Source organism: Dermacentor variabilis, chromosome 2 (assembly GCF_050947875.1).
Source record: "Dermacentor variabilis isolate Ectoservices chromosome 2, ASM5094787v1, whole genome shotgun sequence".
NCBI lineage: Eukaryota > Metazoa > Arthropoda > Arachnida > Ixodida > Ixodidae > Dermacentor > Dermacentor variabilis.
The window spans coordinates 258,936,334-258,962,268 of NC_134569.1; the positions used below are offsets into that span (position 1 = coordinate 258,936,334).

At 45.8% G+C, this 25,935-nt stretch overlaps 1 protein-coding gene across 14 annotated transcripts in view; it reads left to right on the forward strand.

Moving 5' to 3' along the window:
- Positions 1-25,935, forward strand: part of mio (GATOR complex protein mio) — a 560,893-nt gene that overhangs the window by 449,363 nt on the left and 85,595 nt on the right. Inside the window, exon 25 of one of the 14 annotated variants that reach the window (XM_075682897.1) lies at positions 4,958-5,275. The exons of the other annotated variants lie outside the window; for them this stretch is intronic. Within the exon in view, the coding sequence (XP_075539012.1) occupies positions 4,958-5,260 (303 nt within the window). The 3' untranslated portion in view covers positions 5,261-5,275. Of the gene's footprint in view, positions 1-4,957; positions 5,276-25,935 lie in introns of those variants that run through there. 14 annotated transcript variants of the gene reach the window in all.

Here is a 25,935-nt window from a genome sequence, read left to right on the forward strand (position 1 = left end):
GGTATTTGGTACCGCTGCTTGCAAGCCCTGTCGCCTGTAGGGTGATCTTCACCGCAGAACTTGCATTTGGGAGAGCAGATATGAGCCTCCCCTGGGTCTTGCATACCACATCCCCTGCACTGCACAACATCAGGTGTTGGACAAACGTCTTATCTGTGTCCGATTCTTCCACATGCGTAACATACGTCAAATTGCTTCCTGTACAGATAGCACCTCACGAGGGTTGACCCATATTTGATTAAGTTGGGCACCCTGAATCCGTCGAAAAGCACAATAACCGAGCCCGTAGCTTTAATACGTTGTGCAGCCAACACCGTTGGGTTGTATTCATGCACAATCTTTTTCGTGATCACACTCTGACTGTCATTGAGGTTCACTCTTCTAATAACTCCCTTGCACGTAGATTGGGGGGCTGTTTCATAAGCGGTCACTTCATATTCTGCCTCCATGATCGTAATGGACTTGATTCTCACATACCTTTCAGCATAAGAGGAGTCCGGTGTCCTAACCACCACGATATTCTGTGTAAAGTTAGGGCAGACGATGTCTTCCTTCGCTTGGTCTGCTGTAAGTCCAGCTGCCTCGACGATCGCTTCTCCAATAGCTGTGCTGACCTTGTTCAGGTTGAGGCCTCCCCGAGGTCTAACGATGATTTTCCTGTGCTCCTCCGGCAGTTGTGGCATTCTTGACGCCTTCACAATCCGGTTCTTGAGCTTGTCTGCCCCAGCAGCACCTTTGTTGGTGATCTCCTTTCCTTGTGATTCTTGGATCAAATTGGCGGCTCCACCAGCCCCCCAGGTCTTTTTCACAGATCGCGATCTTCGGTTGGTGACCACCTGCCAACCCATTCTTTCCTCACCATCTTCCGTCTCCGAGGAGAGTTCGTCGTCCATGCATATATCGGCCATGCCGACTTGGCGGGCTCGCTAGACCTACGTGGCGATAGGCCCAGTGTGGCGCCCACGTGCGATGCACAGAAAAGAGGCTATAGAAGTCGAAAAAATGCTGGCCCACCTTGTCCAAAGGTATCCACCGATTCAGGTTAACCTCACGAATCCGATGATGAGCTTCAATGCGTGGTCCTGCCAACAGTGCCTGCAGAATCATTCAAACAGACAGAACCGATGCAGGGCACGTCCGCTTTCTTCTGCTTCTTCTTCTTCTCCTCGTTTTTGTAAATGTTTAAAATGTTTTACACTTAGAGCAATATTAGCTAAAGAGCACGCATTTGGGGCTGGTTGGTTCATGATTACAAGCAGTAAACAGCGGTTGCGGTTATCCCATATGTGCACCAGGTTGCGCATAATCTCAAAAAGGTTGTCAGCAGGGCAGGCGTTAGGTTGCTGTTTACTGCTAGAAGTAAGTTAGGGAGCCTGTGCTATCAAATCAATCGGGTGACCGAGAACAACAAAAAAAGTTGAAAAAAGCAGCACAGGCAGAGGTTTTTTGTTGAATGTTGTGACTATGTGGTTTATAAGATTCCTCTTTCATGAACCATTTTTATATAGGTTAAACGGCACGGTACATCAATGACCGCATGCACGAACACTCAAAGAAAGTTTAAAAACGAGCTAGAAATAGTCGGTTATCATTCCATTGCAATGAATGCGGCTGCAAGCCGTCTTTTAAAGATGTAACCTACCTGTCAAAATACCGCGATGACCACACACATCTTATTTCCGAAGCTTTCCACATTCATAATAACTGTGAAGCATGTGTAAGGTTTCCCTCCATTTCTCTCCTTCCCAAGGAGATTTCCTTCCTATCACATTAATTGCAATTTTTGCCCCTGAACATGCTGAATTGTGTTGATTCTGTGCTTTGAGATAGCAGTGGAGTATATATATGCTGACCGAAAAAATAAAGACAATTGGTTATTAGTTAGCACTGTTGTCTGTGTCCCTCTCTTTGTCCTGTTGTTTAGCACTGTTTACTGCCCGCACTATTAGCTCTTTGTTTGGCTGGTTAAGCTCTGTGCCAACGGGTGGCTGGACCATGCAGACCGATCAGGCCGCTCCCGTACATCTACGCTAAAGTTCCTTCCTCTGCTTATGTTTATGTCTCCATCCATCCATCGAAATACGCCTGTGGTTATCGGAATACCAGATACGTTCGGCGCTGCGACAGAATGTTCGCAACACATGCTGCTTCGATAGCTCTTGGTCGACTGCCAAGCAGCTGGTGGAGAGGTTGGAAAGGCTTCAAGCGCTTGCTCCTAGGCATCCGGAAGTAGATGACATGATGTGCCATCATGATGCAGAGCCAGTAAAGGTGGAGTTTAGCCATGATCACTCGGTGAACGAGTTGAGGAGAAAATGCATGCTATGGAGGAGGGTAACTTGTAGTCATCTGTTGCTCTCCTAATGTACATGAGACGCTTCACAGAAATTGGGGTGCGAATGATTAACTTTAGCTATATCCTACGCGTCTACAAAATTTCTCTGAACCGTTTCAGGGGCCCTTTAATACAACTATAAATAATTGATTTATTTTGGATTATTCTGAAATTATTATTCTGGCACCAATTCATTAGTTGCAGGCAATCTGATCGCAACATGGCAATTGCTTGATAATAAATTTTATGACAAAAACGAGCACTGTACTACAGGCACATTGGATAACCTCACAAGTACGGATGCCTATACCAGTGTCATCCATATACACATTAAATGGAAGTGGTTGCAAAGTAGATCACTGAGGCATGCCACTTGCATGTTCAATTTCCCTGCTTCTTAGTTGGCCGAGAGCAGTTCACTGGCTACAGTGGCTGATGCAACTTCTTAGAAGTGATTGAAAAGGACCTCAGTAAACCTAGTGAAAGAATTTATTGATTGATTACATCAAGGTCGACCAAACCAAAGGCTTTGGAAGCAGCAGGAAAAAGTGCACGAGAAAATTCACTGTCATTGCTTGCATCATTTATAACATCAAAGACCTCTTCTAACACATCATGTGTACCACGTCTTTTAATGAAACCTACCTCATTACTAGATGGTAAATTATGAGCGCCTTCACCAAGTCATCACCAGTCATCACCAAGAGATGTGTTTTTATAAAATCAAGGCGATATACTACATGGGAGTATTGAAGTGCATTTATAATTGTCATTTTTATTTTTCTCCTGTTTATACAAAGTAAGGATTATCACTTTTTTATAAATCGTTGGGAACTACTTGCAATCCATAAAAAACACCAAAGTACATTGCTGATTCATTTGACAGTATTTGTCCAATTCTAACATGCACTCGAATCAAACGCGCACCGATTTCTCATGTGTCCAAAGCAAAGAACTGACGTAGAAATGTTTTTGGTTAGCCTAAATGAAACAGAAATATAATGCCCGCCTTATTTTTTGCAAGAAAAATGAGTGAGTGTCTAAAACAACGCACAAGGGCAGCTGGTTTCCTAAAGTCAGCTTCGCCGCAATACATTTGTGTTATGCGGTAAAGCATACGCACACCAGGAAGGCGGTTTTGGTTTTGTATCCAATTGCGACGTGCAGGTAGTTTTCGCCCCAAACTTCACGAAAAGGAAAGAAAAGTGCTTGTTAGAATCAGGTAAATACCGTAATCAGACATTGTGAGCTGTAGGTATTGTTGGAAAATGTGTAGGACAGGCAGAAAATGGGCGTTTCCAACGGGACATGTGTGTTCAGGGCACTCACAGTCTGCTGAGACAAACACTGCCGGGGGTTCACCATGGCAGTCAGGTGACTCTGGCGGTCAGGCACGTGTGTTCTGACTGGTCAAGTTAGAATTATTTGGCAAAGGCCAATTTTAGGATTCGTATAACGAAAGTTTGGGCTTATAGAAATGTATGGGCACCGGCCGGGACCTTCAGTCTGTATTGAATTAACCAAGAATGAACTAACGAGAGTCGAATTAAGGGAAGTCTACTATATCATACCTTGGCTGTTGCCATTTCATTATGAATATTGTGCATTCTAATGCTTAGTTTCAGGCCGTTGTTACAGTGCATCATTTCCTTCCTTGGCAGGGCTGTACCATGCTACACATTCCGTTTTGTTAGTGAAGCATAGACGTTAATGTCGACACTCAGTCTTATCAAGAATTTCTGCATTCATTCTTTTACACTGTCCAATTTAGGTGGTGATGGCCATTGCATGCATGCTTGCTGTGCTGAATGCATTCAAAGTTGCTAACAACAAACACAATCATTCTGTGTAAAGCAGTTATATCAGAAGTTTGTTACATGTGAGCTTACCTTAAAAACCCATAAAAAGCAACTATTGTATATAGCTGGGTACAGCAGTTGAAAAACCACCTCTTTATTACAAAAATTGAGTAATGATGGCCCTCTTTTTTGCACGGTGGCTGCATTTTTTAATAACCAATTTCATTTTCCATTCTTTTTATAAAGGGGAAACGAAATGGGTTGTTAGAAAATATGGCCCCTGTTGTGCACATTCTTTGTCTGGGACCGGAGTGGAGAGAATGCATTCATCACCCTTGAGGTTCGTTGAAGTCATTTTCCTATTTGTCTTCTACATTTACTGATATGGTCGACTTAGTGTATGAACGTGCTGTGCTGGCACATTTGCACCACACTGGGGCACAACTGGCACTGCCTGCACTTTTTAACCACAAGCATCATGAACCACGCGTGGATCAAACAGACAATCTGGTCTTCCTGCTATTCTTTTGCATGAGTTCGTAATCAGCCAACAGAGCAAGTGATAAGGCATGCCAAGCGTGCACTGCGTAATGTTTTTCCTTATTTATTTTTGTTTGTTTTCTTGTTGTTTTTTTTGTTTTTGTTGCATACCATCTCTCATTTCTTTCCACCTGCTTGGGGAAGTCTACTTCTGCCTTTTCCTTATTTGTTTAAATGCATAAGCATTTCTATGCTTACACAACGAGAAAGCCGGCCCTCCATCTATCCCGTAAGATGACCGCTTTTGAGATAGCGACCGCAGAATGGGTTCACCTTCGTGCAGCCTCTTCAACGCCAACGAAGTGGCAAGGACACAGCACTCGTGGAGCCCTCGGCACACACTTCTCTCTGCCACTTTCATAGATTGCTTTCAAGGTATGGGCTCACACATCTCTCTTCAACGCTAGGTAAGTGGCGAGAAGTTCACAGTGCAGAAAGTTGTCAGCAGTCGGCACTCTTGGCCAGCATCGCAGATCGTTTTCAAGGTGCGGCTTGTGCGGTGATGCTATACCAAGGCCCCACCCGAGTGTGTTTGCTCAATGGTTCGACTCGAACGGATAGGGCGCTAAAGAGCAATAACGGCTAATGGTGATCGGAATGTCATCAGCGCACCTGGCACCGCCGTCCGCACCCGTTCATGTCACCACAGCGCTGTCATTTGTAATGGCCTGATCAAGTCTCATAATATTGATAAGGACACCGCGCTGCATGGAGATGAACAAGTCGCACAATGTTTACGCATACTTAGGCAACTATCAGGGGAGTTTCTGAGTGAATTTTTTCTTGCTCCCGCATTTGTTTCTGCTAGAGCTTCTTGCAAGTATGGTCAGATCATTTGTTTGTAAAAGCACGATGTATTGAAGAACGGTCAATATTCTGATTCCTATATTCTCAACCCTTCGAGGGTCAATGCCATAAATATAGAGCACTGTAAACAAATCCCAAATGGTCGATGCTGTGTATTTATGGCACCATCTGTATGTTTGAAAAGCTTGCCAATTTTTAAACTCTTCGTTGCTTAGCAAGTGCTGCCACCCTGTGTGGATACAAGGAACTTTCTTCTTGTTTTTTTTATGTGGCCTCTTGGTTTTCATTCCATGGCTTCTTTATGCTGGCATTTCAGTGACCACTCACGCATATGCACATGCGAAGGCGCATGGTGGTTAGTTTGGTTACGTTGCAGTCTATTTCCGTTTGTAGTGCTTCTAAATTTTGGTGTTTATCTCTCAAACGGTTAACCGCTAAATACTCACTTGTCTGTTGCTCACAGGGGTGCAATTACATGTGTTCACAGGCAGGTGCTGGAACATACAAATGACGCTGCCATGCCTGTGTTTCTTTTCTCAAGACTCATCTAGCGAAAGCTTATTGCCCTTTGTTGGTGACAGAATGAAGGATTACTGCAAGATTCCGACTTGTTTGGTTTTTCTGGCGGGGCGCACAACCATAAAGAGTTCTTTTGCATGTGCTCACATACACAGTTCGATTACACTGTGGGCATGCACGCTGGTCGCTCTGCTGCAAGTGAGTCGAGCGACCATTCCTCCAATGCGGACAAGCGCTGAATCAGGATGTGTCTATTTCAGTGTATCTAGTTTTTTTTATTCTGTTTATAAGAATATATGGAAGCCCAGTCTGTATTCATGAATGGACAATGCATGTTTACCTAAGGAAAATATTTTTGTCAGTGTATGGTCACTAAAAATATTGCGTTTTTTTTTTTTTGGATATAGGTCAGTCTGAAGATTTTAAATTTGCAATAAAAAAATTTGAGACTAGGGGGTCGCATTTGATGAAGAAAAAAATTGACCCTTAACAAATTAACACGTACAGTACCCCCTTATGTTACGGACATGGCTATAGAAAGCAGTTTTCTACTGTAGTTGGATACAACTTCAGCCTGCAGCGAAGCCCCACCCACGCCCCGTCCAGCCACTGTTCCTCCATGAGGGTCGTACATCAAACTTTCCCTGTTACCTAAATAAAGCAGTAACCATAAAAATAATGTTATAATTGCGTAATTTTATGCATTTTCACTCGTCTATTATAGAGGAACAGTGAGAGCCAAATTTTTTATTAAACTGAAGTAAAACACTTGCAACATAAAAGCCCACACAGTCCGTGGGCCTTTATTGCCAACTGCTGTTTCTTTAAGTTGTATCCAACTATAGTACACAATTAGTATGGTTCATGATTTCACCATGGAAATAAATGAAGTTAGGCAGACTAACTCAATTTTTATAGAGCTTTCTAAGGCATTGAGTCAGTTTTCACAGAAATCTGCTTTTAAATTAGGTGCTGTATTTTAGGAGCACTGTGAAAAATATCGAATATCACCGAATCGAATAGTCAGTGTTTAAATAATTTGATTCACAAATCGAATATCTACTATTCGATTTTTCAGATATTCTGTATATTCGAGGTAAGACCCCTCCCAGTGCCACAATTGAGTCGCATGCATCGCAGAGGCTCTCGTGCGTGATGCTGTCCAAGTGAGCATTCGACTTCATTTTCGGCGCAAAAGCAGTGCCGTGCACTCCGTGGATGGGCCACCCTATTTGACACGGTACTGGACTTTGTCACTGCGAGCACTCTGCGACATCAGCCTGAGGCTGAGATTGCACACACAATGCCTACAGAACGGTGCTGCGCTGACCGGGGACACCGCTATCGGTACAAAGTTCGTCCGAGTCGGCAGCACCAGTGGAAATGATAACACAGCACGGAAAGAGGTAATGGCAACAAAAGAGCACATATTTTGTAAACTGCGAAAATTCGTCTAATTAGCCGCCCTAAGCATGCAGATCATATTGAATATGTGTCGACGAACTTCACGCTGTTTGAACAGCCGTCCATCTAAACCACATGCGTGACCTCGAAACTGAATTAGTCACTTGTATAAACATACTAGCAACAAGCATTTTGCGGCAACTTGTGATGAATGTTTGTCATGGCCACACTGCCCAAGGCCTAATCATTGTTGCCTACTCAAGTTAACAGTTTGGTGCCAAATGGATGCAGATCTATTCACAGCAGCCACGTGACACTCGGAAGGCCGACAAACAGCCTCACAAACGAAAGCGACTGCACTGAGTGGCAACAAAGTAGTTCACAGCCGCCATCTATGCGACACAAATATCAGCGCCTCCTCTATTGGCGGTGAGGATCTACGGAGTCACCATCTGTCAGAAGTACCTCGCTTGCGTAGTATGAGGGTAAGGCGGCGTGCTCCTCATAGGTGTGGCTGTCAGCGCTCAATAATAGCACCATGTGGGAGCCCTCTTGGACATTTCTGTAATTACTCTCGAAGTGACGGAAGTTCTTTATTGTCAAAATAATAAATTTGGGCAAACAAAAAGCACAGAATGGTTTAGAGATGCTATCTCTTTACCGAATACGTACAGTGAACAGTCACTGCGCTTAGTCGCCGCGATGAAGTCCCTCAAACCTGTTTTTTGCGGGAAAGGTACATAATAGCAGAGAGCAAACTACAGTGTAAAACACTTATATCGTAAGTTGTGGGAGTTGTGAAAATCCATGCTACAATCGAGCCCACTTATAATAAAACTGAGCGTCATGTGACATAAGTTAGTTATATCCCGAAGTTCGTAGTAAGTTGACCACTGCTTAAAAAAAAAAGTGGCTAGTCAAAACACAAAATTTATTTCTTTGCAAAGAAGGCCGTGATGGTCGTCTGTTTCTACAGCACAGATCCGACAAGGGCGGTCTCCAGTTTATTTAAAGCAGAAGCATGCTCCTCGCCGAAGCCCTTGGCATAGACAAGTTGCCTGAGGCCCTCTATGTAGCCCATTGCTACAGCTGTGCTTATGGGTGCTGGCTCTGAAGTTTCATTGTCATTTGTTTCCTCCGCATCACTCTCTGCATGCACTTCACAAACGATGCCCTCGTCCATGCACGGTTCCGCAATATCAGCGGCTTCATCAGCAGAAATAAAGTTATTCCAACCAATGTCGTGCCCCCCCCCACCGCCCTATGTCGGAGTCGACGACGCGCTGCCACAAATCACCACTGGACTGACCATCTTCTGAACCATCAGGCTTTGCATCAGGTACTGCGTCGACGAAATCGGCCTTGCAGAAACAATTCCACAGACAAGCGGCTGTCATCTCCCCCCCAGGCCGGCTTCACCATCCTAACGGCCGAATACAGTGAAACTCGATGCAGCAGGCTGGCAAACGGGGCGTCAAGAGCGATGAGCAAGTGCTCCACAATGTGGCACCTATGCGATGCCTTAAATGCGTGTATTATGCCCAAATCAAGGGGCTGCACTTTCGAAGTGTTATTGGGCGGCAGGAAGAGTAGAGTAATTGCTGTCAGAGAAGTTTGCACGTGGTGCGCTGAGCAGTTGTTGAGCACGAGCAGCATGCGCTTGCCCTGCCTATGCATGTCGCAGTCAAACTCGCCTGCCACTCTGCAAATAAATGGCGCGTCATCCATGCCGTAGTATTGTGCCTGTAACACACAGGTAGATAGCTGCAAAATCAATGCGTCTTCTTTGATTTTCCGATTACAAAGGGCACACGCTGGTCGCTGCCATCCATATTAGTGCACAGAATGTGTAACGCACATTGTACTGTGCTTGCCGCCAGCACAGGAGTCACCCTTCATGGCATGCGTCTTCTCTGCCAGCATCTGATAAAATAACACAGTATCGTCTGTGTTATACACGTCCTGCTCCTTGTAGCTTGCAATAATGACTTGGTTTCTTACAAGCCAAGTGGCAATGTCTTGGTCACTTACCTAAGCTGCCTCGCTGAAAATCGATTTAAAGACAATCCCATGCTGCACTTCAAGTAGATTTAGCCAGCCATTGCCTGAGCAGAAGTCAGGAAAATCTAGCAGGAATGCAAAGTCTTGGCTTTGCCCAGCATCATTGGTCCACTTATGGGCATGTTGCAAGCTCGTGCGTTGACGAACCACTTAAGCATCGCATCCTCTACATCCGCATAGGTGGCCTTCTGCAGGCACTTTCTGTTTGTCGAGTCGGCTTAAGAACCGGCAATCTTTTCCTTGCTTTTTAGAATTGTCGAGATGGTTGATTTCGACACGTACTTCTTCACCTACTCAGTTTTCAGCAACTTGAGACAATTCCATCAAAATGGCTTGCTTCTTTGCCATGTCCAGCGCTTTTCGTTTCATGACTGCTGCAGGCATGGCATTCCCATCCGCCATCCTGAATACAACTCAAGCCTGACTAGAATGACGTGCGGAAGCAAGGAAGCATGGAGACTAGTCAGACTAGTGTGGAGATGCCTGCGTCGCGGTAACAGCGAGAAAACGAAACTTGTGAGCTTTAGCCAGCGGCCGTAGCGCACCCGTTGAGACAGCGAGGAAGTTGCAAGAAAGAGTGAGAAGAGGGGTGCGGAGTTGCGAGGGTAGGTGGGAGGGCAACCTTGCAAGTCACACGCCGACACTCATGGGCAGCACGTGATGGCGGGGAGAGGTTAACGGGGCACGAAACGGGACGAGACGTTCATTTGAGGGATCGCCAGCCATTTGTGTGCAGGCACGAGTAAGAGCAGGCATGAGAGAGAAAATCCTGGGGCTTTTGCTCCTTGAGTATATGACTCTACCTAGGCGCTACAGAGGAGGTTTCTTAGCATGTGTTGTATGCATTTGTCCCCTAGACATGCCGGCATTGCGGAGTGGGGTCGAGTTTGCACGCTCCAATGCTGGCTGCCCACGTGGTGAGGCAGTGAGCACGGACACCGAATTTGGTGATCGCTGTGTCTGAAGGCATGTTGCACAGACATTCTCACAGTTGCGGCACTGGCGCGAAGTCAGTCATGCCGGATTAAACCTTTCTTGCCCCTTATGGCGCTCTACCTTCAAAAAAACATCACTGATTTTTCTGGGGGCTGTAGGGCTGTCGCAGAGGCCTGGCTGCTCTCCTGGTGCAGTATCTTCACTCTTGGCAGGCTTTTCGATGCGACTGTCCGCGACTCTTCCGGAGCATTTTTGAGTGGTGCCCTTTGAGTGAAATAAACACAGTGCGTTAGCAACCACGGCTGAATGCCACTGCCTTATGTCACAGCGTGAGGATTATTGACTTTGTGTCTCGCCCACATTAGGTTAGGTTTAGGCTACCTAATGTTAGGTTATGTTAGCGTAAAAAGCGTTAGGATGGCATGGCGAATTCTCACAACAGTTACACCGTGTGGATTTTTGCCTTTGCATCTTGGCCAAGTCAAATTAGGTTAATGTTAGGTTAGGTTAGGTTAGCGTAAAACGTGTTAGGGTGGGACAGCATATTCTAACACCAGTTACGCCATGCAGATTTTAGTCGTTGCATCTCAACCACGTTAGGTTAGGTTAGGTTAGCGTAAAAGACATTAAGGTGGCACGGTGTATTCTCACAGCAGTTGCGCGGTGATGATTATTGTCTTTTCGTCTCAGCCACATTTGCTTAGGTGAACGTTAGGTTAGTTTAGTGTAAGAGGCATTAGGGTAGCACAACGTATTCTCATAGTGATTGCAGGAGCGTCGAGCATCACCGGCAGCGTTTCAGCCACTTGCGTCCAAACGGGGCTGCTAAGGCGCTCAAAATATGCAGCCCAGCCTCTACTACAGTCTCTACTGCTGCCACGGAAACATGTGATGTTATTGCCAAGGTACATCGCCGTAAGGCGTGAGAAAGCTATGGTCCGGCATGACCGACTTAGCACGAGTGTTGCAGGTGCGAGACAGTCTGTCCGACACAGCGGTTGCCAAATCAGGCATCAGTGCCTGTTGCTTCACCTATTTCACTGCGCTGGCAGGAAGCGTCCGAGCGTAAACAAACTCGACCCCACTCCCCAATGCCAGCGCGCCTAGGGACAAATGCATACAACACGCACTAAGAAACCTCTTCCGTAGTGCCTAAGCAGAGTCATATATTCAAGGAGAAAAGCCCCCAGATTTTCTCTCTTGTGCCCGCTCTTACTCGGGCCTGTGCTCAAACATGGGGCGATCCCTCAAATGAATGTCTCGTTGAAACAGGTAGTTTGCTTGCAAGAAGGCTTGGGAAAACAGAGCACACGCAAAGGGGTCGGAGGTCGCCATTATCTCGCATCGCGGCATATAGTTTATGCTGTCCGTTCGCTGTAACTGATCGGCAGGTCTCGAAGACGTTCGTTATACGTGCGGTTCTATGCTTTGAAACAATAGATATTTTGGCGGTCGCACGAGTCTCATTCGTTTTAACTGAAATTTCTTCTTAAGTAGGGCCGTTATATCTGGGCTCGACTGTATAAGCGGTACCGCATCATAACCAAAGCATGCATTTTTTGGCTCTTGTAAATGCCCAATGGGCAACCTATCTTTCAAACACAATTTATTGCACATTTCACTCATATGCACATACAAAACAATCGCAACTCAGCTCGAAAATTAAGTTCACCTCACAAGTATGTCGTCAGTGGAAGAATGCTGTGATTTTCGTATGGCAATGTTTTTTTCACTGCACTTTGAATGATTTCATCCTCTACGAGGCTTAAACACTGAAACGCTTTGTCACTCAATTTGTTTTTCGCACAGCACATTTTTGCTTTGCTCAGGTATTTGAGCATGTCTTTGCACGGCACATCTGGTGTCAGGTCAATGTCGTTCTCTCCGTCCGACTCGTCTTCGGTCGCAAGCTCCATGCCACTGCACACCGCTGCGACAATCGCACTGTTTGTGCTTGCTTCCTCACAGGCGGAGAGCTCAGTTTCACCGGCATCGACATTTTCTTGAAAAGTGTTAGTTCCGAAACGAAGTGACTGTCAATGAAGCCGGACCACACATCGTCGGTGTTGACTGTCTCATCATTGACAGTGTCGCTGTGCTCATCAGCTTGAAAATCTTCAGCATTACGCACGAAGCCTGCCTTTTTAAAGCACTTCCTTATTGTTGTGCCTTTCAACTGCCACCACGAAGTGACACCCATATCAATTGCACCCCTTAAGTTTACCTTAAGAGGCTGCTGCTGCTGTATATTCAGAGAAACTCTTTCGCATATATGTTTTTTGTACAGTTACTTTCCAGTTGCGTGACACCCTAGTCGAGGGGCCAACTTTTTGCAGTGGTGTTAGCTAGTAAAAACTTTAAGTTGACTGCAGTCAACTTTGGCTGGATGTTATGCTCTGTGCAGTGGTCGAGAATAAGCACGACCCTTTGCTTATCTGCCACCATATCTTCATCGAACTTGCAAAGCCAACTTGTAAGCTTTTCTTGCATCATCCACGCTTTCTTTTTTTTCACTCTGTATGTCACTGCAGGCACTCTTGCTTTTTAAGGCAATTTATCCTCACCGATTTGCAAATGACAAACAGCCGACACGTGTCAGTGCCATCCATATTAGTGCAACACAACACTTTTCAGAGGTTGGATTGCACAACATATTGACGAGACACACAGAAGAGAAACACACACCACAGAGCGCTACTTGCAACTATTGTTTTATTCCCTTGTCAATGGAATAAATACAGGAAGATACTCAGGGGGAGGGCAGTAGCGACAAAAAACATAAAAAACCACAAAAAACCAAAAAATGTTTTGACAAACGTGGCCATCTACCAATGCCAAGCGGGCTTTGTCATGTGATTGTTTCTGCTGCACTTGACACCGCAAAAAAAGGAACAGGATACGAAATATCAGATTAGCACGTGAGGAAATCTATTTCCTTTGCACTAAGGGAGACTGAGGGCGTGCTCACGTACATACTTCCCAAACACGCAATCCCAGCAGCTTCGATTACCTCTCGCGTTATTTGGCTGCCATCTTTGCTCACAATCTTACAATTCTTAAAGAATGGCCAACATCCGCAATCTCTACAATGTGTCCCAAGGTGTCCAGCGACTGCTTTTGAAACGTTATAATCATGCTCCTTTAATCTTTTGTTCAAACATCGTCCAGTCTGTCCGATGTACTCTCTGCCGCACTGAAGTGGAATGGAATATACCACTCCTTCAGTGCAGTCGACGAACTTTTTTCTGTGTTGTGTTTCATAGCCTCGTTTCTGTGTTGCACCTGGGTTTACTTTTGTACAGATGCTCAGCAATTTTTCCGGTGCGGAAAACAGCACTTTTACCTCACATCTTTTACCGATTTTCTTTACTCGGTGCGCGATCGAATGAAGGGGGGGTGCGATATCGAGTGCAGCAAAAACGATCACATGACAAAGCCGGCTTGTCATTGGTAGATGGCCATGTTTGTAAAAACATTTTTTTTTTGGGGGGGGGGGTATTTGTTTTTTGTCGCTACCACCCTCCCCCCTAAGTATCTTCCTGTATTTATTCCATTGACAAGGGAATAAAACTATGGTTGCAAGTAGCGCTCTGTGGTGTGTGTTTCTCTTCTGTGTGTCTCGTCAAAATGTTGCACAATCCAACCTCTAATATGCTATACCAATACGCCCAGTCGTCAACCTTGGCACAGCAACACTGTTATGCGCTCCTTTGAAACCTGCAGCCAAAACAGGGTTCGCCTCTCAGCGCAGGAGTACGGTTTGGCAGATGATAAGATATGTCAGCTTCATCGGCATTGTATATGTCTCTGTCCATATCAGTCGACAGCATGATTTCCAAATTTACGCGAAGGTAGACTCGGATGGACTCGTCATTCACATCTCTGCTTTCACAACACTACTTTGCAGCTGATGCTATGGTGGTCTTTGAAGCGCTTGGTCCATTCATTAAGTGAGTTAAACTCGTGGCCTAAAAGAGCACTAAGGGATCTAGCTTTTTGTTGGAGCATGGGCTGGTATGCTCTGAGCTCTTACTTCCTGGAACCACCTGAAGAGAGCTGCATCCACATAGTCATACTTCGATACACGTATTTTCTTCCGCGACAGCAAATCTTGCTTTAGTTGCTGCCGTAACTGCTCCCGATTCTTATAGATTGTCGACATGGTTGTGTTGAATGTGCTGTACTTAGCCGCCACCGACGCTTTCTTCATTGTGCTTTCGATGTATCTTATCACATATTCCTTGGTCTCTAGTGATAACGCATGTTTCTTTTTGACGCTGCTTGTCAACAGAAGCTACAGAAGCCTGACAATAGCACGCGTGCAGAGGGTACAACTACAATGTGTACACACCAAATGCAACAAAGAAACTAAATAAAATAAGGTGACTGCACTACTGCTTCTACCCCGCGCTCTGCACGGCGCACACCCATGCACACATATCTGGACTCATCGCATTCCTGTATGACCTTACTCTATCACTCTTCGGGGTAGCTGAGTACCTAAGGCACTAGTATACTCAGCTCGAAATTGCGTGCTAATCCCCGGCTATAGAGATTGCAGTTTGACTAGAGGCAAACTGCGAAGACGCCCGCATGCATCGTAGTGCACGTTAAAGATCCCCAGTTCAGCAAAATTCTCCCTAGACCTCCACTACGGCGTCCATGAGATGTAAAAAGACTATTGGCTATAAAATTATAGTTACTCTGCCCCATCTTTTTCTACAAAATTCTTTTCTCGATGTTCAGTTACAAAAAAACAAAGGTCATATTTTTCCACAGCTGTCAGCCCATGTGGCTAACAATGATCTTGTGTACCAGTGAGAGCAGACAGAATGGTGAAATTCTCAAGGTTGCCTGAACGCCTTTCTTTTTTGTATCAAAGACTACTTGACTGATTTCCTTCCAATTTCACTACATTGAAGTGTGGCTCATACCTAGCGATCCAAGTTGGAGTTAACAAGGTTTATTGGGCCACATACCTCGTGGCCCATGTCCAGTGACCCAAATTCTGACCCAAATTTAGCATCTGTATTGACCCAAATGTTTAACAGCAATCCAGTAGAGTCTCTGTTTGGAACACTCAGCTGGGTGCAATGGTGCACTGCCACCATGACATGCCTTCTTCCAAGGCCAGCCACTCCTTTTTGTTTGCCTTTTCGCCACTGGTCGTCTGCACTATGTCTAAAGCCATACTCCCTGCATGGATTTCATGGTCGCACGCTTCAAAAAGCCACGCTATAACCGGCATTCTACTTTGCACACCTATGCATTAAGCGGTCCGCCTATACATTGAGTTCCATGGGGGACATACCAATGGTCATGAAAACCCGCGTTATAACCGGTCCCACGCTAAAAGCGGTTACATTATAAGTGGTCTGTACTGTATGTGAAATATGTTCATATAGTGGGCTGTCTGTGTAACCAAATGGGGCATAACAGAATGAAGCCTCAATGCAACAATCGCATGGGTTCACAGCAACCGACAGTGCATCTGCATGCGTGTCCGCACACAATATTTTGCTTTCGCTGCGAGCGCATTTTCACACTGTGCCATCAGCTCTGGGCTGCATCATATGAGCATTTGACAGTACACAAGCAACTATTGTTGCGTCGACACTATCAGAGCTGTTCAAAAATAATTTCATTATCACTAGGGACTTCGATGCCTGTGGCGACTGGTGATGTGCTGTAGCAACGATTCAGCCTTTTTCTTTACTTCTAAATTCTTGGACGCTTCAATATGATTATTTTTCAAGTCACATCGCACTGTATGTTTATTGGTCTTCTCAGCCAGCAATTTCATGCTGCTTCTTTTTCTTAACCCTTTCAGGGTCAGTGACGTAAATATACGGTGCCGTGAACAAGTTCAAAATGGTCGATGCCGTACATTTACGGCGCCGTCTGTACTTTTAAAAAGTGTGCCAATTTCCTAACTTTTTCTTTTCTGTCATGTGGTGCCACTATGTGGGAATAGAGGGAATTTTTTTTTTCGTGCCTCCCTTTCTCGGTTTTCGTTGCATCGTTTGTTTTAGAGCTAGTTTGGTCTCATGCGTCTATATACTACCGCTCGCGCATTGGCGCGCGTGTGCAGGTTGGTGGTGGTTTGTGTTTTGTTCCGCGGGCGGTTTCAGCTTCTTGCACTTGCAAAACTGATGGCTCATCATCATCATCATCAGCCTATTTATGTCCCACTGCAGGACGAAGGCCTCTCCCTGCGATCTTCAATTACCCCTGTCCTGTGCCAATCGATTCCAACTAGCACCAGCAAATTCCCTAATTTCGTCACACCACCTAGTCTTCTGCCATCCTCTACTGCGCTTCCCTTCTCTTGGTACCCATTCGGTCACCCTAATGGTCCAACGGTTATCTAATCTGCGCATTACATGACCTGCTCAGCGCCATTTTTTTTCTCCTAATGTCTATTAGAATATCATCTAGACCCGTTTGCTTTCTGATCCAAGCCGCTCTCTTTCTGTCTCTTAAAGTTATGCCTAGCATTCTTCGTTCCATCGCTCTTTGTGCAGTCCTTAACTTGTTCTCAAGCTTCTTTGTCAGTCTCCAAGTCTCTGTGCCATATGTCAGCACTGGTAAAATGCACTAATTGTATACTTTCCTTTTCAATGATACGGGTAAGCTCCCAGTCAGGAACTCATGATGTCTGCCATATGCGATCCAACCCATTTTTATTCTTCTGTGAATTTCCTTCTCATGGTCAGGGTTCCCTGTGATTAGTTGACCAAGGTAAACATACTCCTTCACAGACTCTAGAGGCTGACTTGCGATCTTGAACTCTTGTTCCCTTGCCTGGTTATTTATCATTATCTTTGTCTTCTGCATATTAATCTTCAGCCCCACTCTTACACTCTCCCTGTTAAGGTTCTCAATCATTTGTTGCAACTCATCCGCAGTGTTGCTGTATAGAACAATCTCATCGGCAAACTGAAGGTTGCTGAAGTATTCGCCATCGATCCATATTCCTAAACCTTCCCAGTTTAATAGCTTGAATACTTGTTCCGAGCATGCAGTGAATAGCATTGGAGAGGTTGTGTCTCCTTGTCTGACCCCTTTCTTCATAGGTAGCTTCTTGCTTTTCTTGTGTAGAATTAAGGTGGCTGTAGAATCTCTGTACATATTTTCCACAGTATTTCGGTAAACTGATGGCTATCTCGTTACTAATAGCTCAAAGAGCAACTGCTTGTTTCTCGCTCGTTTAGTGCTCACATGGGTGCGCATACGAAGGATGCCGCCGTGCATGCTTTTCGTTGCTTTTCTTTTTTTGGAGACTCACGAAAACTAATTCCCTCTGATTGGCGATAACATGAATATTAGAGGATGTTTGTCACACGTTTTGTTTTTTTGACGGGCACACAACGACAGAGTTTTCTTGAGTGAGTGCATCTACGCAGTTCAATTACGCTATGGATGTACTTCTTAGTGTAAGAGCAGGAACATTTGAGGCTTGCGAAATATTCTCGTGTGCGGATTTTCAAAGCCTTGAACTATGTGCATAAAAATGCATAAAATTTTTAATTCTGGTAAGTATATTTCTTTTTTTATTGTTGTTATTCATGAATGAAGAGTACATATATACCAGCGCAAAATATTTTTTTCTCACTTTATGGTCACCTATAGAAAGATTACGATAAATTTTTTCTAAATAAGTCCCTAAGAAGAAATGGAATCTGCAATAAAAAAAATCAACCCTGGGTGGTCGCATATGGCGAAAAAAATCAACCCTCAAAGGTTTTATCCAGTATGTTCATTCTTTAGTGCTAATACGAACATGATCATATGCCATGCCTTTTGTTATTGTGCTTCTTACTGTTTGTTTGCGTTCCAGTGAACTTGCCAGTATCTAGTGACAAGTTCGTAAACCAAAGCTGCACGACATGGCAGCGCCCACTGCCGAGTGTCTCAGTGCATGCTTTCTGCTACTCACCAAACATCGCAGCGCTGACGCCATAGCAGAAATCTTCCTCGTGGAAGTGCTTGCTGCACGCCCAACTTGTAGTCAATGGCTGCTTGCCAGTTCTAAGTTTCGCAATCCAACCTTCACGCAGCTTCTTGTCACACGTCTACTTATGAAGGCTGACACCGAGCTCCGTTCTGAACGTCCAGCACTGCAGCACCGAGCAGTAGCCTACCATGTTGAACACCTTCAAAGGTAGCCACTACCTTTGCTTTCAAGTGTTGTCAAGCAGGTACCCGAAGCGGGAAAACCTCTCCGCTTATTGGAACCGTAGCAGAGGTGGGACCTCAATCTTTCGCTTTCAGCTCGCATAGGCGCTTCTGAAGCAGCTGACGCGGTCACTGTGCCCATGTGATGCCTCATACCACATCACGCAAACAGTGGCACCAGCTCTTCCAGTGGTGGAGCTCGCCCCCATTACTTTCAGTGCCCAGCAGTATGCTCCGCCAGCGCCGTCGCGTGTCCAAATCTGCTGTTCCCTTGGCATCCGCATAGTGGTGCCACATAAGCAGGGTTGGTTTGCCCCTGGCATCTCGCGCCGACATGTTTTGACGTGTTTTGACACTGAAACATGTGTAACGGTGACCCGTGTTTTCAATGTGTGCGTCTCGTGTGAACATGCCTCATTGTCTCTGACACAGCCTACCGCTGTGTGCCTTTATGCAAGTCCAACGAGAAGAAGAAGGCTCTGGGACTTTCCTTTCACCAAGTTCCATCGGCCTTTGAACTGAGGGAGAAGTGGCTTGCTGCACTTTGGTGAGATGGCTGGAAACCGAACGAAAGGTCATGCTGTTCAAAAGTTTGCAGCAGGCACTTCAAGAACAAAAATTTCATTGAAGGAAAGACGTTGGCTGAGAAAAGGTACTGTATCATCTGTCTTTGAAGACTGCCTTCATATTTTACAACCAAAGGCAACACATGAGAAGATCACAGTGAGAAACAAGCTTGTTTAACGCATTCACTGCCAACAGACATTTTCACCCTTGGAGCATCAGCATCTCTCTTGCTGCCGTCATCAAGTTACTCGAACCACCTCCCGAGGAAGATGTGTTAATGGACACAACACCTACTGTGAATGGATCTGCCAACCAGAGCGATGTTGAAAATAAGAATGATCAAGGCATCCAGGCTGGCAGCAGGGTGCCGTCAAGCCTGCTAATTACAGAAAAACCAAAATGGAAATGGAAAGAAAGGGATCTAAGAAGTCAAATTTTGCGGCTGATGCAATGGCGGACAAGTATAAGCAGGAGTTAAACCAACTTAAGGAGGACTCCCTCACCGCAGAGCTTTCCTACATATGGGAAAAAGCTATAGAAAATCGGCCTTCTGCGCTGCTTTTACTTGACAAAAAAAAAAATTAAGAGAAAAACCAACATGGTCCAAAGAAACAACTTGTGAATTTGTTATTTTGAGGCACCTGCCCACAGAAGCCCAGGAACTTTTCAAACTGCCTAGCGGAAATAAACTGTCTGCCTATACAGGGATACAGAGCAGCGAAACAGGATTTACCGGACTGGTCAAAGCTCGCCTCAAGGCCGAGCTGGAGAACCTCAAGGTGCCACAATCCAGGGCATGTTCTCTTGTGGTTGATGAGATGTGCGTTAAAGAAAAGCTGCAGTACAACAAGCAGCAAGGCTGTTTTGTCAGCCAAACAGATGTTAGCTTTTCTTATGCTAGCAGTGGTCTCGTTCTGGCAAATTCCCTTCTTTGTTTTATCTTAAGTGGACTATCAACATTTTACAGGATTCCCAATTGATATTTTTTTACGAAGAGTTTGACTGGTGCTCAACTTCATGAATTGATGTCATTCATCATGAAAAATGTAGAAGCCTGAGACTGCTGACTACCACAAGGTAAATGTGCACATCATGCAGATTCTGGGAAACATCATTTTGACTTGCCGAACTGAGCATCCATGTGACCCCAGCAGGCCCCTGTTGATCAGCTTTGACCCCTGCCATGTGCTAAAAAATATGCGCACTCAGTTCTTGGCATACAACCTAGGACCAAAAGGAGAAATTTCGTCATCCTACATCAAAAACTTTTACTAACTCCAGAAGAACTTGAGTGTGAAGCCAGTGCACTAAGCTGGAAACACATTTATGAGAACAACATCGATAAGATGCATGTTACAAGGGCAATTCAAGTCCTGTCCCCTCCTGTAACCGATGTCTTGCAGCACCTTCAAAAACAAGCTGGTCACACCTGCCGTATGTCATTTGTGACTGTAGGTCCGACGATCACATTCATGAAGAATGTCTATCACTGGTTTGTCCTCCATGACACCAGCAATACAGTTAAACATATTCGTCAAAGGTTTCCAGATGTCAAGCAGAATGTGGACGATGGACAACTTGAATGGCTGGAAGCCACAATGCCAATGTATTTGGATGACTTGAAAAAAAGGTATGCAAGCGCCTCTGTGTGTGCCCATCCTCGTGAGTTTTTGACAAAGGAAACTTATGAGGCAGGCTTGACCACCACCTACTGCACTGTGGCCTGTGTTAAGTACCTGCTAACGGTTGAAAATTTTGGATTTATATTGACCCAAAAGTTTAACAGCAATCCAATAGAGTCTCCGTTCGAAACACTGAGAATGTCAGCTGGGTGCAATGATACACTTGATATGCGTGCTGTTCTTTCAAGGCTTCAGAAAGCAGTCAAAGTTGGAACAGTTGCATCGAATGCACTTTCAAATGTTGCGTATAACAAGCAGACAGTGATACCGCAAATGGTGTCTCACACACCAAGCAGCGCTCTTCAACCGCACTCACAGCCTGGAAAAGCTGCTCTCATTGTGCTCACAAGGCTGAACACTACTGTTTTGCCTTCGTACACGCCTATTCTTCAGCATTCATCAACCGTCTATGTTGGCGGCTTTGTTGCCCAGGTGATCAGTGAGAAAATGAAGTGCAAGAGCTGTGTGGCAATATCAACCAAGCCACTGACAAACCAGCCACTGCAGATGTTCTTCTGCTTCCAGGACCGTGGTGGACTCCTGTATCCCTCTGAACAGCTGCTTTTTGCCCTGGACGTCTTATGCCCATGTGCTGAACAAGCCCTCAAGGAGAATCTAGATATTGAGAAACCCCTGATTAGCTTGGTGGCACATGCAGTTCGACCTCTGTGTGCATCCAAGCTGCTGCAATGCAAAAATGGTGCCAAGATGCATTGGCAAAAGTTCATGGAACTCATTGCGTTACAGTCAAATCCGATTATATCGAACTTGTTTACATAGAATTATCCCGTATATCAAACAGTTTCTGAAGACTGTAATGTTACAATGAGAATATATAGCAAAAAGTACACTTAATCGAACACAAACAGCAGCTGCACTCGATATATCGAAGTTCAAGCACCGAAAAATTGTCCCAGAAGTTGGTTTTTCCACACGGCAGCTGGGCCAGCTGCCGACAGCCCCGTCCCAGACAAAGTGGTTTAGCCCAACTGCACATGTGCGGTGCTGCTCTTGCTCCCTCAGACAGCCACCCTCCTAGAAAAACTGGTTCGACCCACCTCTCGCTCTCTCACAGCCACGTGCGCCTGCGTGCAATCGCCTCAGTGTTCAATTGGTTCAGTTGCAAGATTGTGTGCATTGTCACGTCCTTGGAATGCAGTGCTCATCCGCTTCGTTAAAGGGTCCCTCACCAGGCCCCATAGAAAATGTTTGTTATACGCAGGAAGTTGTTACATGTCCTCTCCACTCGCCCTGTCTAGCCTTCGCAAGCGAAATTCCTTCCCTGTGTTCTTTCATACTGGACGTTGAGCATCGTGTGACGCATACGTCACAGGTCCCGCCTTCACTTTTTAAAAAAATTTTTTGCTCCTCGTTTTTTTTTTTTCGGCACTTCACAATTCTGCCAACGGTGTCGTGCGCGAGCTGTTGTCTTATTTGCACAGTGTACAATTTTGCGTGCTGTGCACAAGGAAACATGACTAGTGGTATAATTCAGTGCTGCACGAATATTGAGGCAGAACAAGTGGATCGCAGAGCGTGATCACGCGCTGGAACACAGTAGAAAATGGCATAGTTTCGGTACCTGCGCACATGACCGCATGACCGTGGGAACAAGGAGACGAAGCGGAAGTACATCTCTTGCTTCAGCGCGAAGTAAAACAAAAAAAACACACAGACATTTCGTTTATGTGTTTTATTATTTCTCTAAAGTTCAATTCATCAATTCAAGCAACGGATCGCACAGATAACAGCTGTTGTCTTGAATAATTCTTGAAGTCACGTGTCGCCACGAGCGACGTCACACTGCTGACATGATTACGTAGGCGCAGGAGCACAATTACGTCACCGTCCAGCTTGGAGTGCGGCGGCCGCGAGTGAAAAGGGAAACGGCATCCAAATTGAAATTTGAGATCTTTCCGTGGCACGTAGTGATGTAATACTTTGCAGACAAGATTGTTATGCTGCAATGTATGCTCTGCGCTTGTCAGCTCAAAATGGCTAGACCTTGTGAGGGGCCATTTAAGAGATGCCTGCTGTGAAACGACAGAAATTAGCAATACCCACAAAAATAGAGATTATCGGAAGAGTTGAACGTGGATAAAAGAAGTTGGATGTTGCCGCAGCATACAACTTCCCAAGAAGCACATTATGTACTCTATTAAAAAATGAGGCCAACATTAGGGCTATGGTGGACAAGAGGGCTGGTGCTACCGATGCCTGATGAGTATGCACAGCTGCATATGAAAACGTCGAGGCAGCAGTGTGTAAGTTGTCCCTTGATGTTAGGTCAAGAAACGTCCCTGTTTCTGGCCCCATAACTGAGCAGAAAGTGAAGGATCTCGCTTTCATTCGCAACAGACCCGACTTCAAAGGCGGTTCAGGTTGGCTGCAGCATTCCAAATAGCGCCATGGCATTGTCGGCTGGACTTTTACCAGTGAGAGCCATGTGGTGGATGTCAGGAGTGTGAACAAATGGATTGAAAAAAATTAGTGACATCATGACAAGATACCACCAATTAGCCCAGCAAGAAGTTCTAAAGATACCATCGCCATGATATATTTAATGCCAACGAGACGGCTTTGTTCTGGCAAATGCTCCCAAACAAAACGCTGGTGTGCCGTGATGACAAGTGCCACGGCAGGAAAGTTAACGTCGATGGATCGACCAAACTTCGACCACTCGTGATTGGAAAAAGCAAATCACCACAGTGCCTAAAGAATGCACTCTCTGTTCCAGTGACCTACAGGTCCAACAGAAAAGCTTGGATGACAAGCGAACCTTTTGGAAAGTGGCTGAAGTCCTGGGATGACGACCTTGTAAGCAAAGGCAGAAAGGTCTGCTTACTAATTGATAATTGTTCCGCTCACCATTGTAAGGTCAGCGTCAGCAACATTGAGCTTCACTTCCTACCACCGAAGACAACGTTGGCGCTGCAACCTTTAGACCAAAGTGTCATTCATGCACTGAAGGCAGGCTACAGAAAACGCCTTGTGCAATGGCTATTGCTAAATATTTGCACTGGCTGGGAGTTGAGAATCGACCTCCTGGGTGGAGTAACGATGTTGAATGCATTGTGGAACGACGTCAAAGAAGAAACAATGCAAAATTGTTTCCGTCATTGTGTACTCAGTGTTTCCAGCGAGCTTGGTACCCGCTCATCTGAAAATTGCGTTGAGCCCCTCGACATCGATGAACCACTCGAGGAACTTGACAATTATTTAAGACAGCTGTCCTAGTTCCCGGGTGCTGTTTGTGATGGGACTGTAGCTAGACTTTGTCTCCATTGATAACAGTGTTGTGACTACTGGAGAGCTTGCTGACAAAGACATTGTTGCCAATCTGGCTAGGGACTTTGCCGACGACAGTAACTCCGAAAACCCAACGAGTTCCAACCCGCCCACGTGTTCCGAAGCACTTCATGCGGTGAGCGTTGTTCGCCACCACTGTGCGTCCTTGGAAGGCTGTGGGCTCAGCTGTTCCCAGTCACTCGACAACATTGAAAAGTGTATGCTGTGGGGATGCGTGACTCTCACGCGTCCCATGATGTCTTGTTTTCCCACATAGCTCCCGTCTCCTGCAGTGCGGCTTCGCCGCGTGGCCTGGCGCCCACGTGGTCGGAGTGGTTGAAGCGCAGTGCGACGGATGGCGCGAGTGTTGTGCTGCTAACGCCGCCTCACGGTGGGGTTACTTGGCTGCGGGAAAGACAAGGCACTCTCTTTGGTTCGGGACAGCAAGCAGCGCGGACGTGCCGCGCGTGTGCCGATCCATGCTTCTGCGAGACCGTCTCGTGAGGCCTTGTGCGAAAGAGCCACCGTTCGCGTGACCGTATGCGCGAACGACCAGGCGTTGGGATCCAGCAAGGGGCGAACATATTCGCTCGCTATCCGGTTGCGGCAAGTCGGACTTCCGCGATTTGTCGCGCACCCATCGGCATGTTTTGTGGATAGCAACTCGGCTAGCAGGCATTGATCTATGAAAGGTGCAATAAATGCCCTTGTGATTCTTTGCACTACTGTGTTGTCGTTCCTTTGTCCCAAGAGCAAGGGTGTGAGAACCCCACAATGCTAAGCATTGCTTTCAAAGTGAAAAAGTATAAGAAGATCGGTGACTATTTCTCGCACTAATATGCCCGCAGTTTAGAAAGTAAAAAACATTTTTTAATGAGGTGTTTGTCAATTTCTTGTCAATGATTGTCAATTTCTTTAAACATTCTATATAAAATTACACGATATATCGAACTAATTCGAATATTTTTGCAAGTTCGATATATGCGGGTTTGACTGTATGTTTTCTGAGGCCTCTGCTTCCAAACTATGCATTTAGCATCACAGACAGACACAGTTCCTATAAGTACTTTGCAAAGAAGCCACTTACAAGAAAGTGCCGGAAGCTCTGAAAGTGAAGATAAAAGTGTATACAGTCGATCCCGGATATATCGAATTATTGCCTATATCGAACAGTTGAAAAATACCCTTGGGAATCCCATGCAAAAGTATAGTGCTACTGTTCGCATATATAGAACTCCCGTGCACCGGCATATCAATGTATCGAACTCCGTGCTGAGCTGCGCCCCGGCAAATGCGCTTCTCCCATCGCATCCCACCCCCGCAAGTGCGCTTCTCCTCATGAAGTTTTTGTGATCCCGCAATTTCACGCGCGCCACCCCGCGCTCTGATAAAGGGGCGTGTGGGTAAAAGGCACGGGACGAGGAGCACTTGGAGTGTGATTGGGTGCGAAAGGGAAGCGGGAGGGAGAAAGCGCCCTGACTGCAGGCGCCCGTTTCCTGTGTTTTGGTTGGCTGACACCGCTGGTGCAGCGAGACGAACGAGGTCAGTGCAGCCTGGGCTTGTGGTAGTGCGGAGACACGGAGCGGTGCGCCTTTCGATTTGCTTTGTTCCTTTTATTCAAGAGGCCAACGCAAAGGCTTCAGACTCGTTTGGTGCAGTGCATTTTTCTTTCCGCTTTTGGCACGTCTTCCGAAGCCACGGCCACGAGAAAACACAAGAATTTGGATTTTTCAACAAAGGCGGTCATCATTCGATGGGTGGAGGCTGCGAGAAAAAGTCGTTGGACACCGCGGCATTCGGAATTCCTTGCAACACCCTG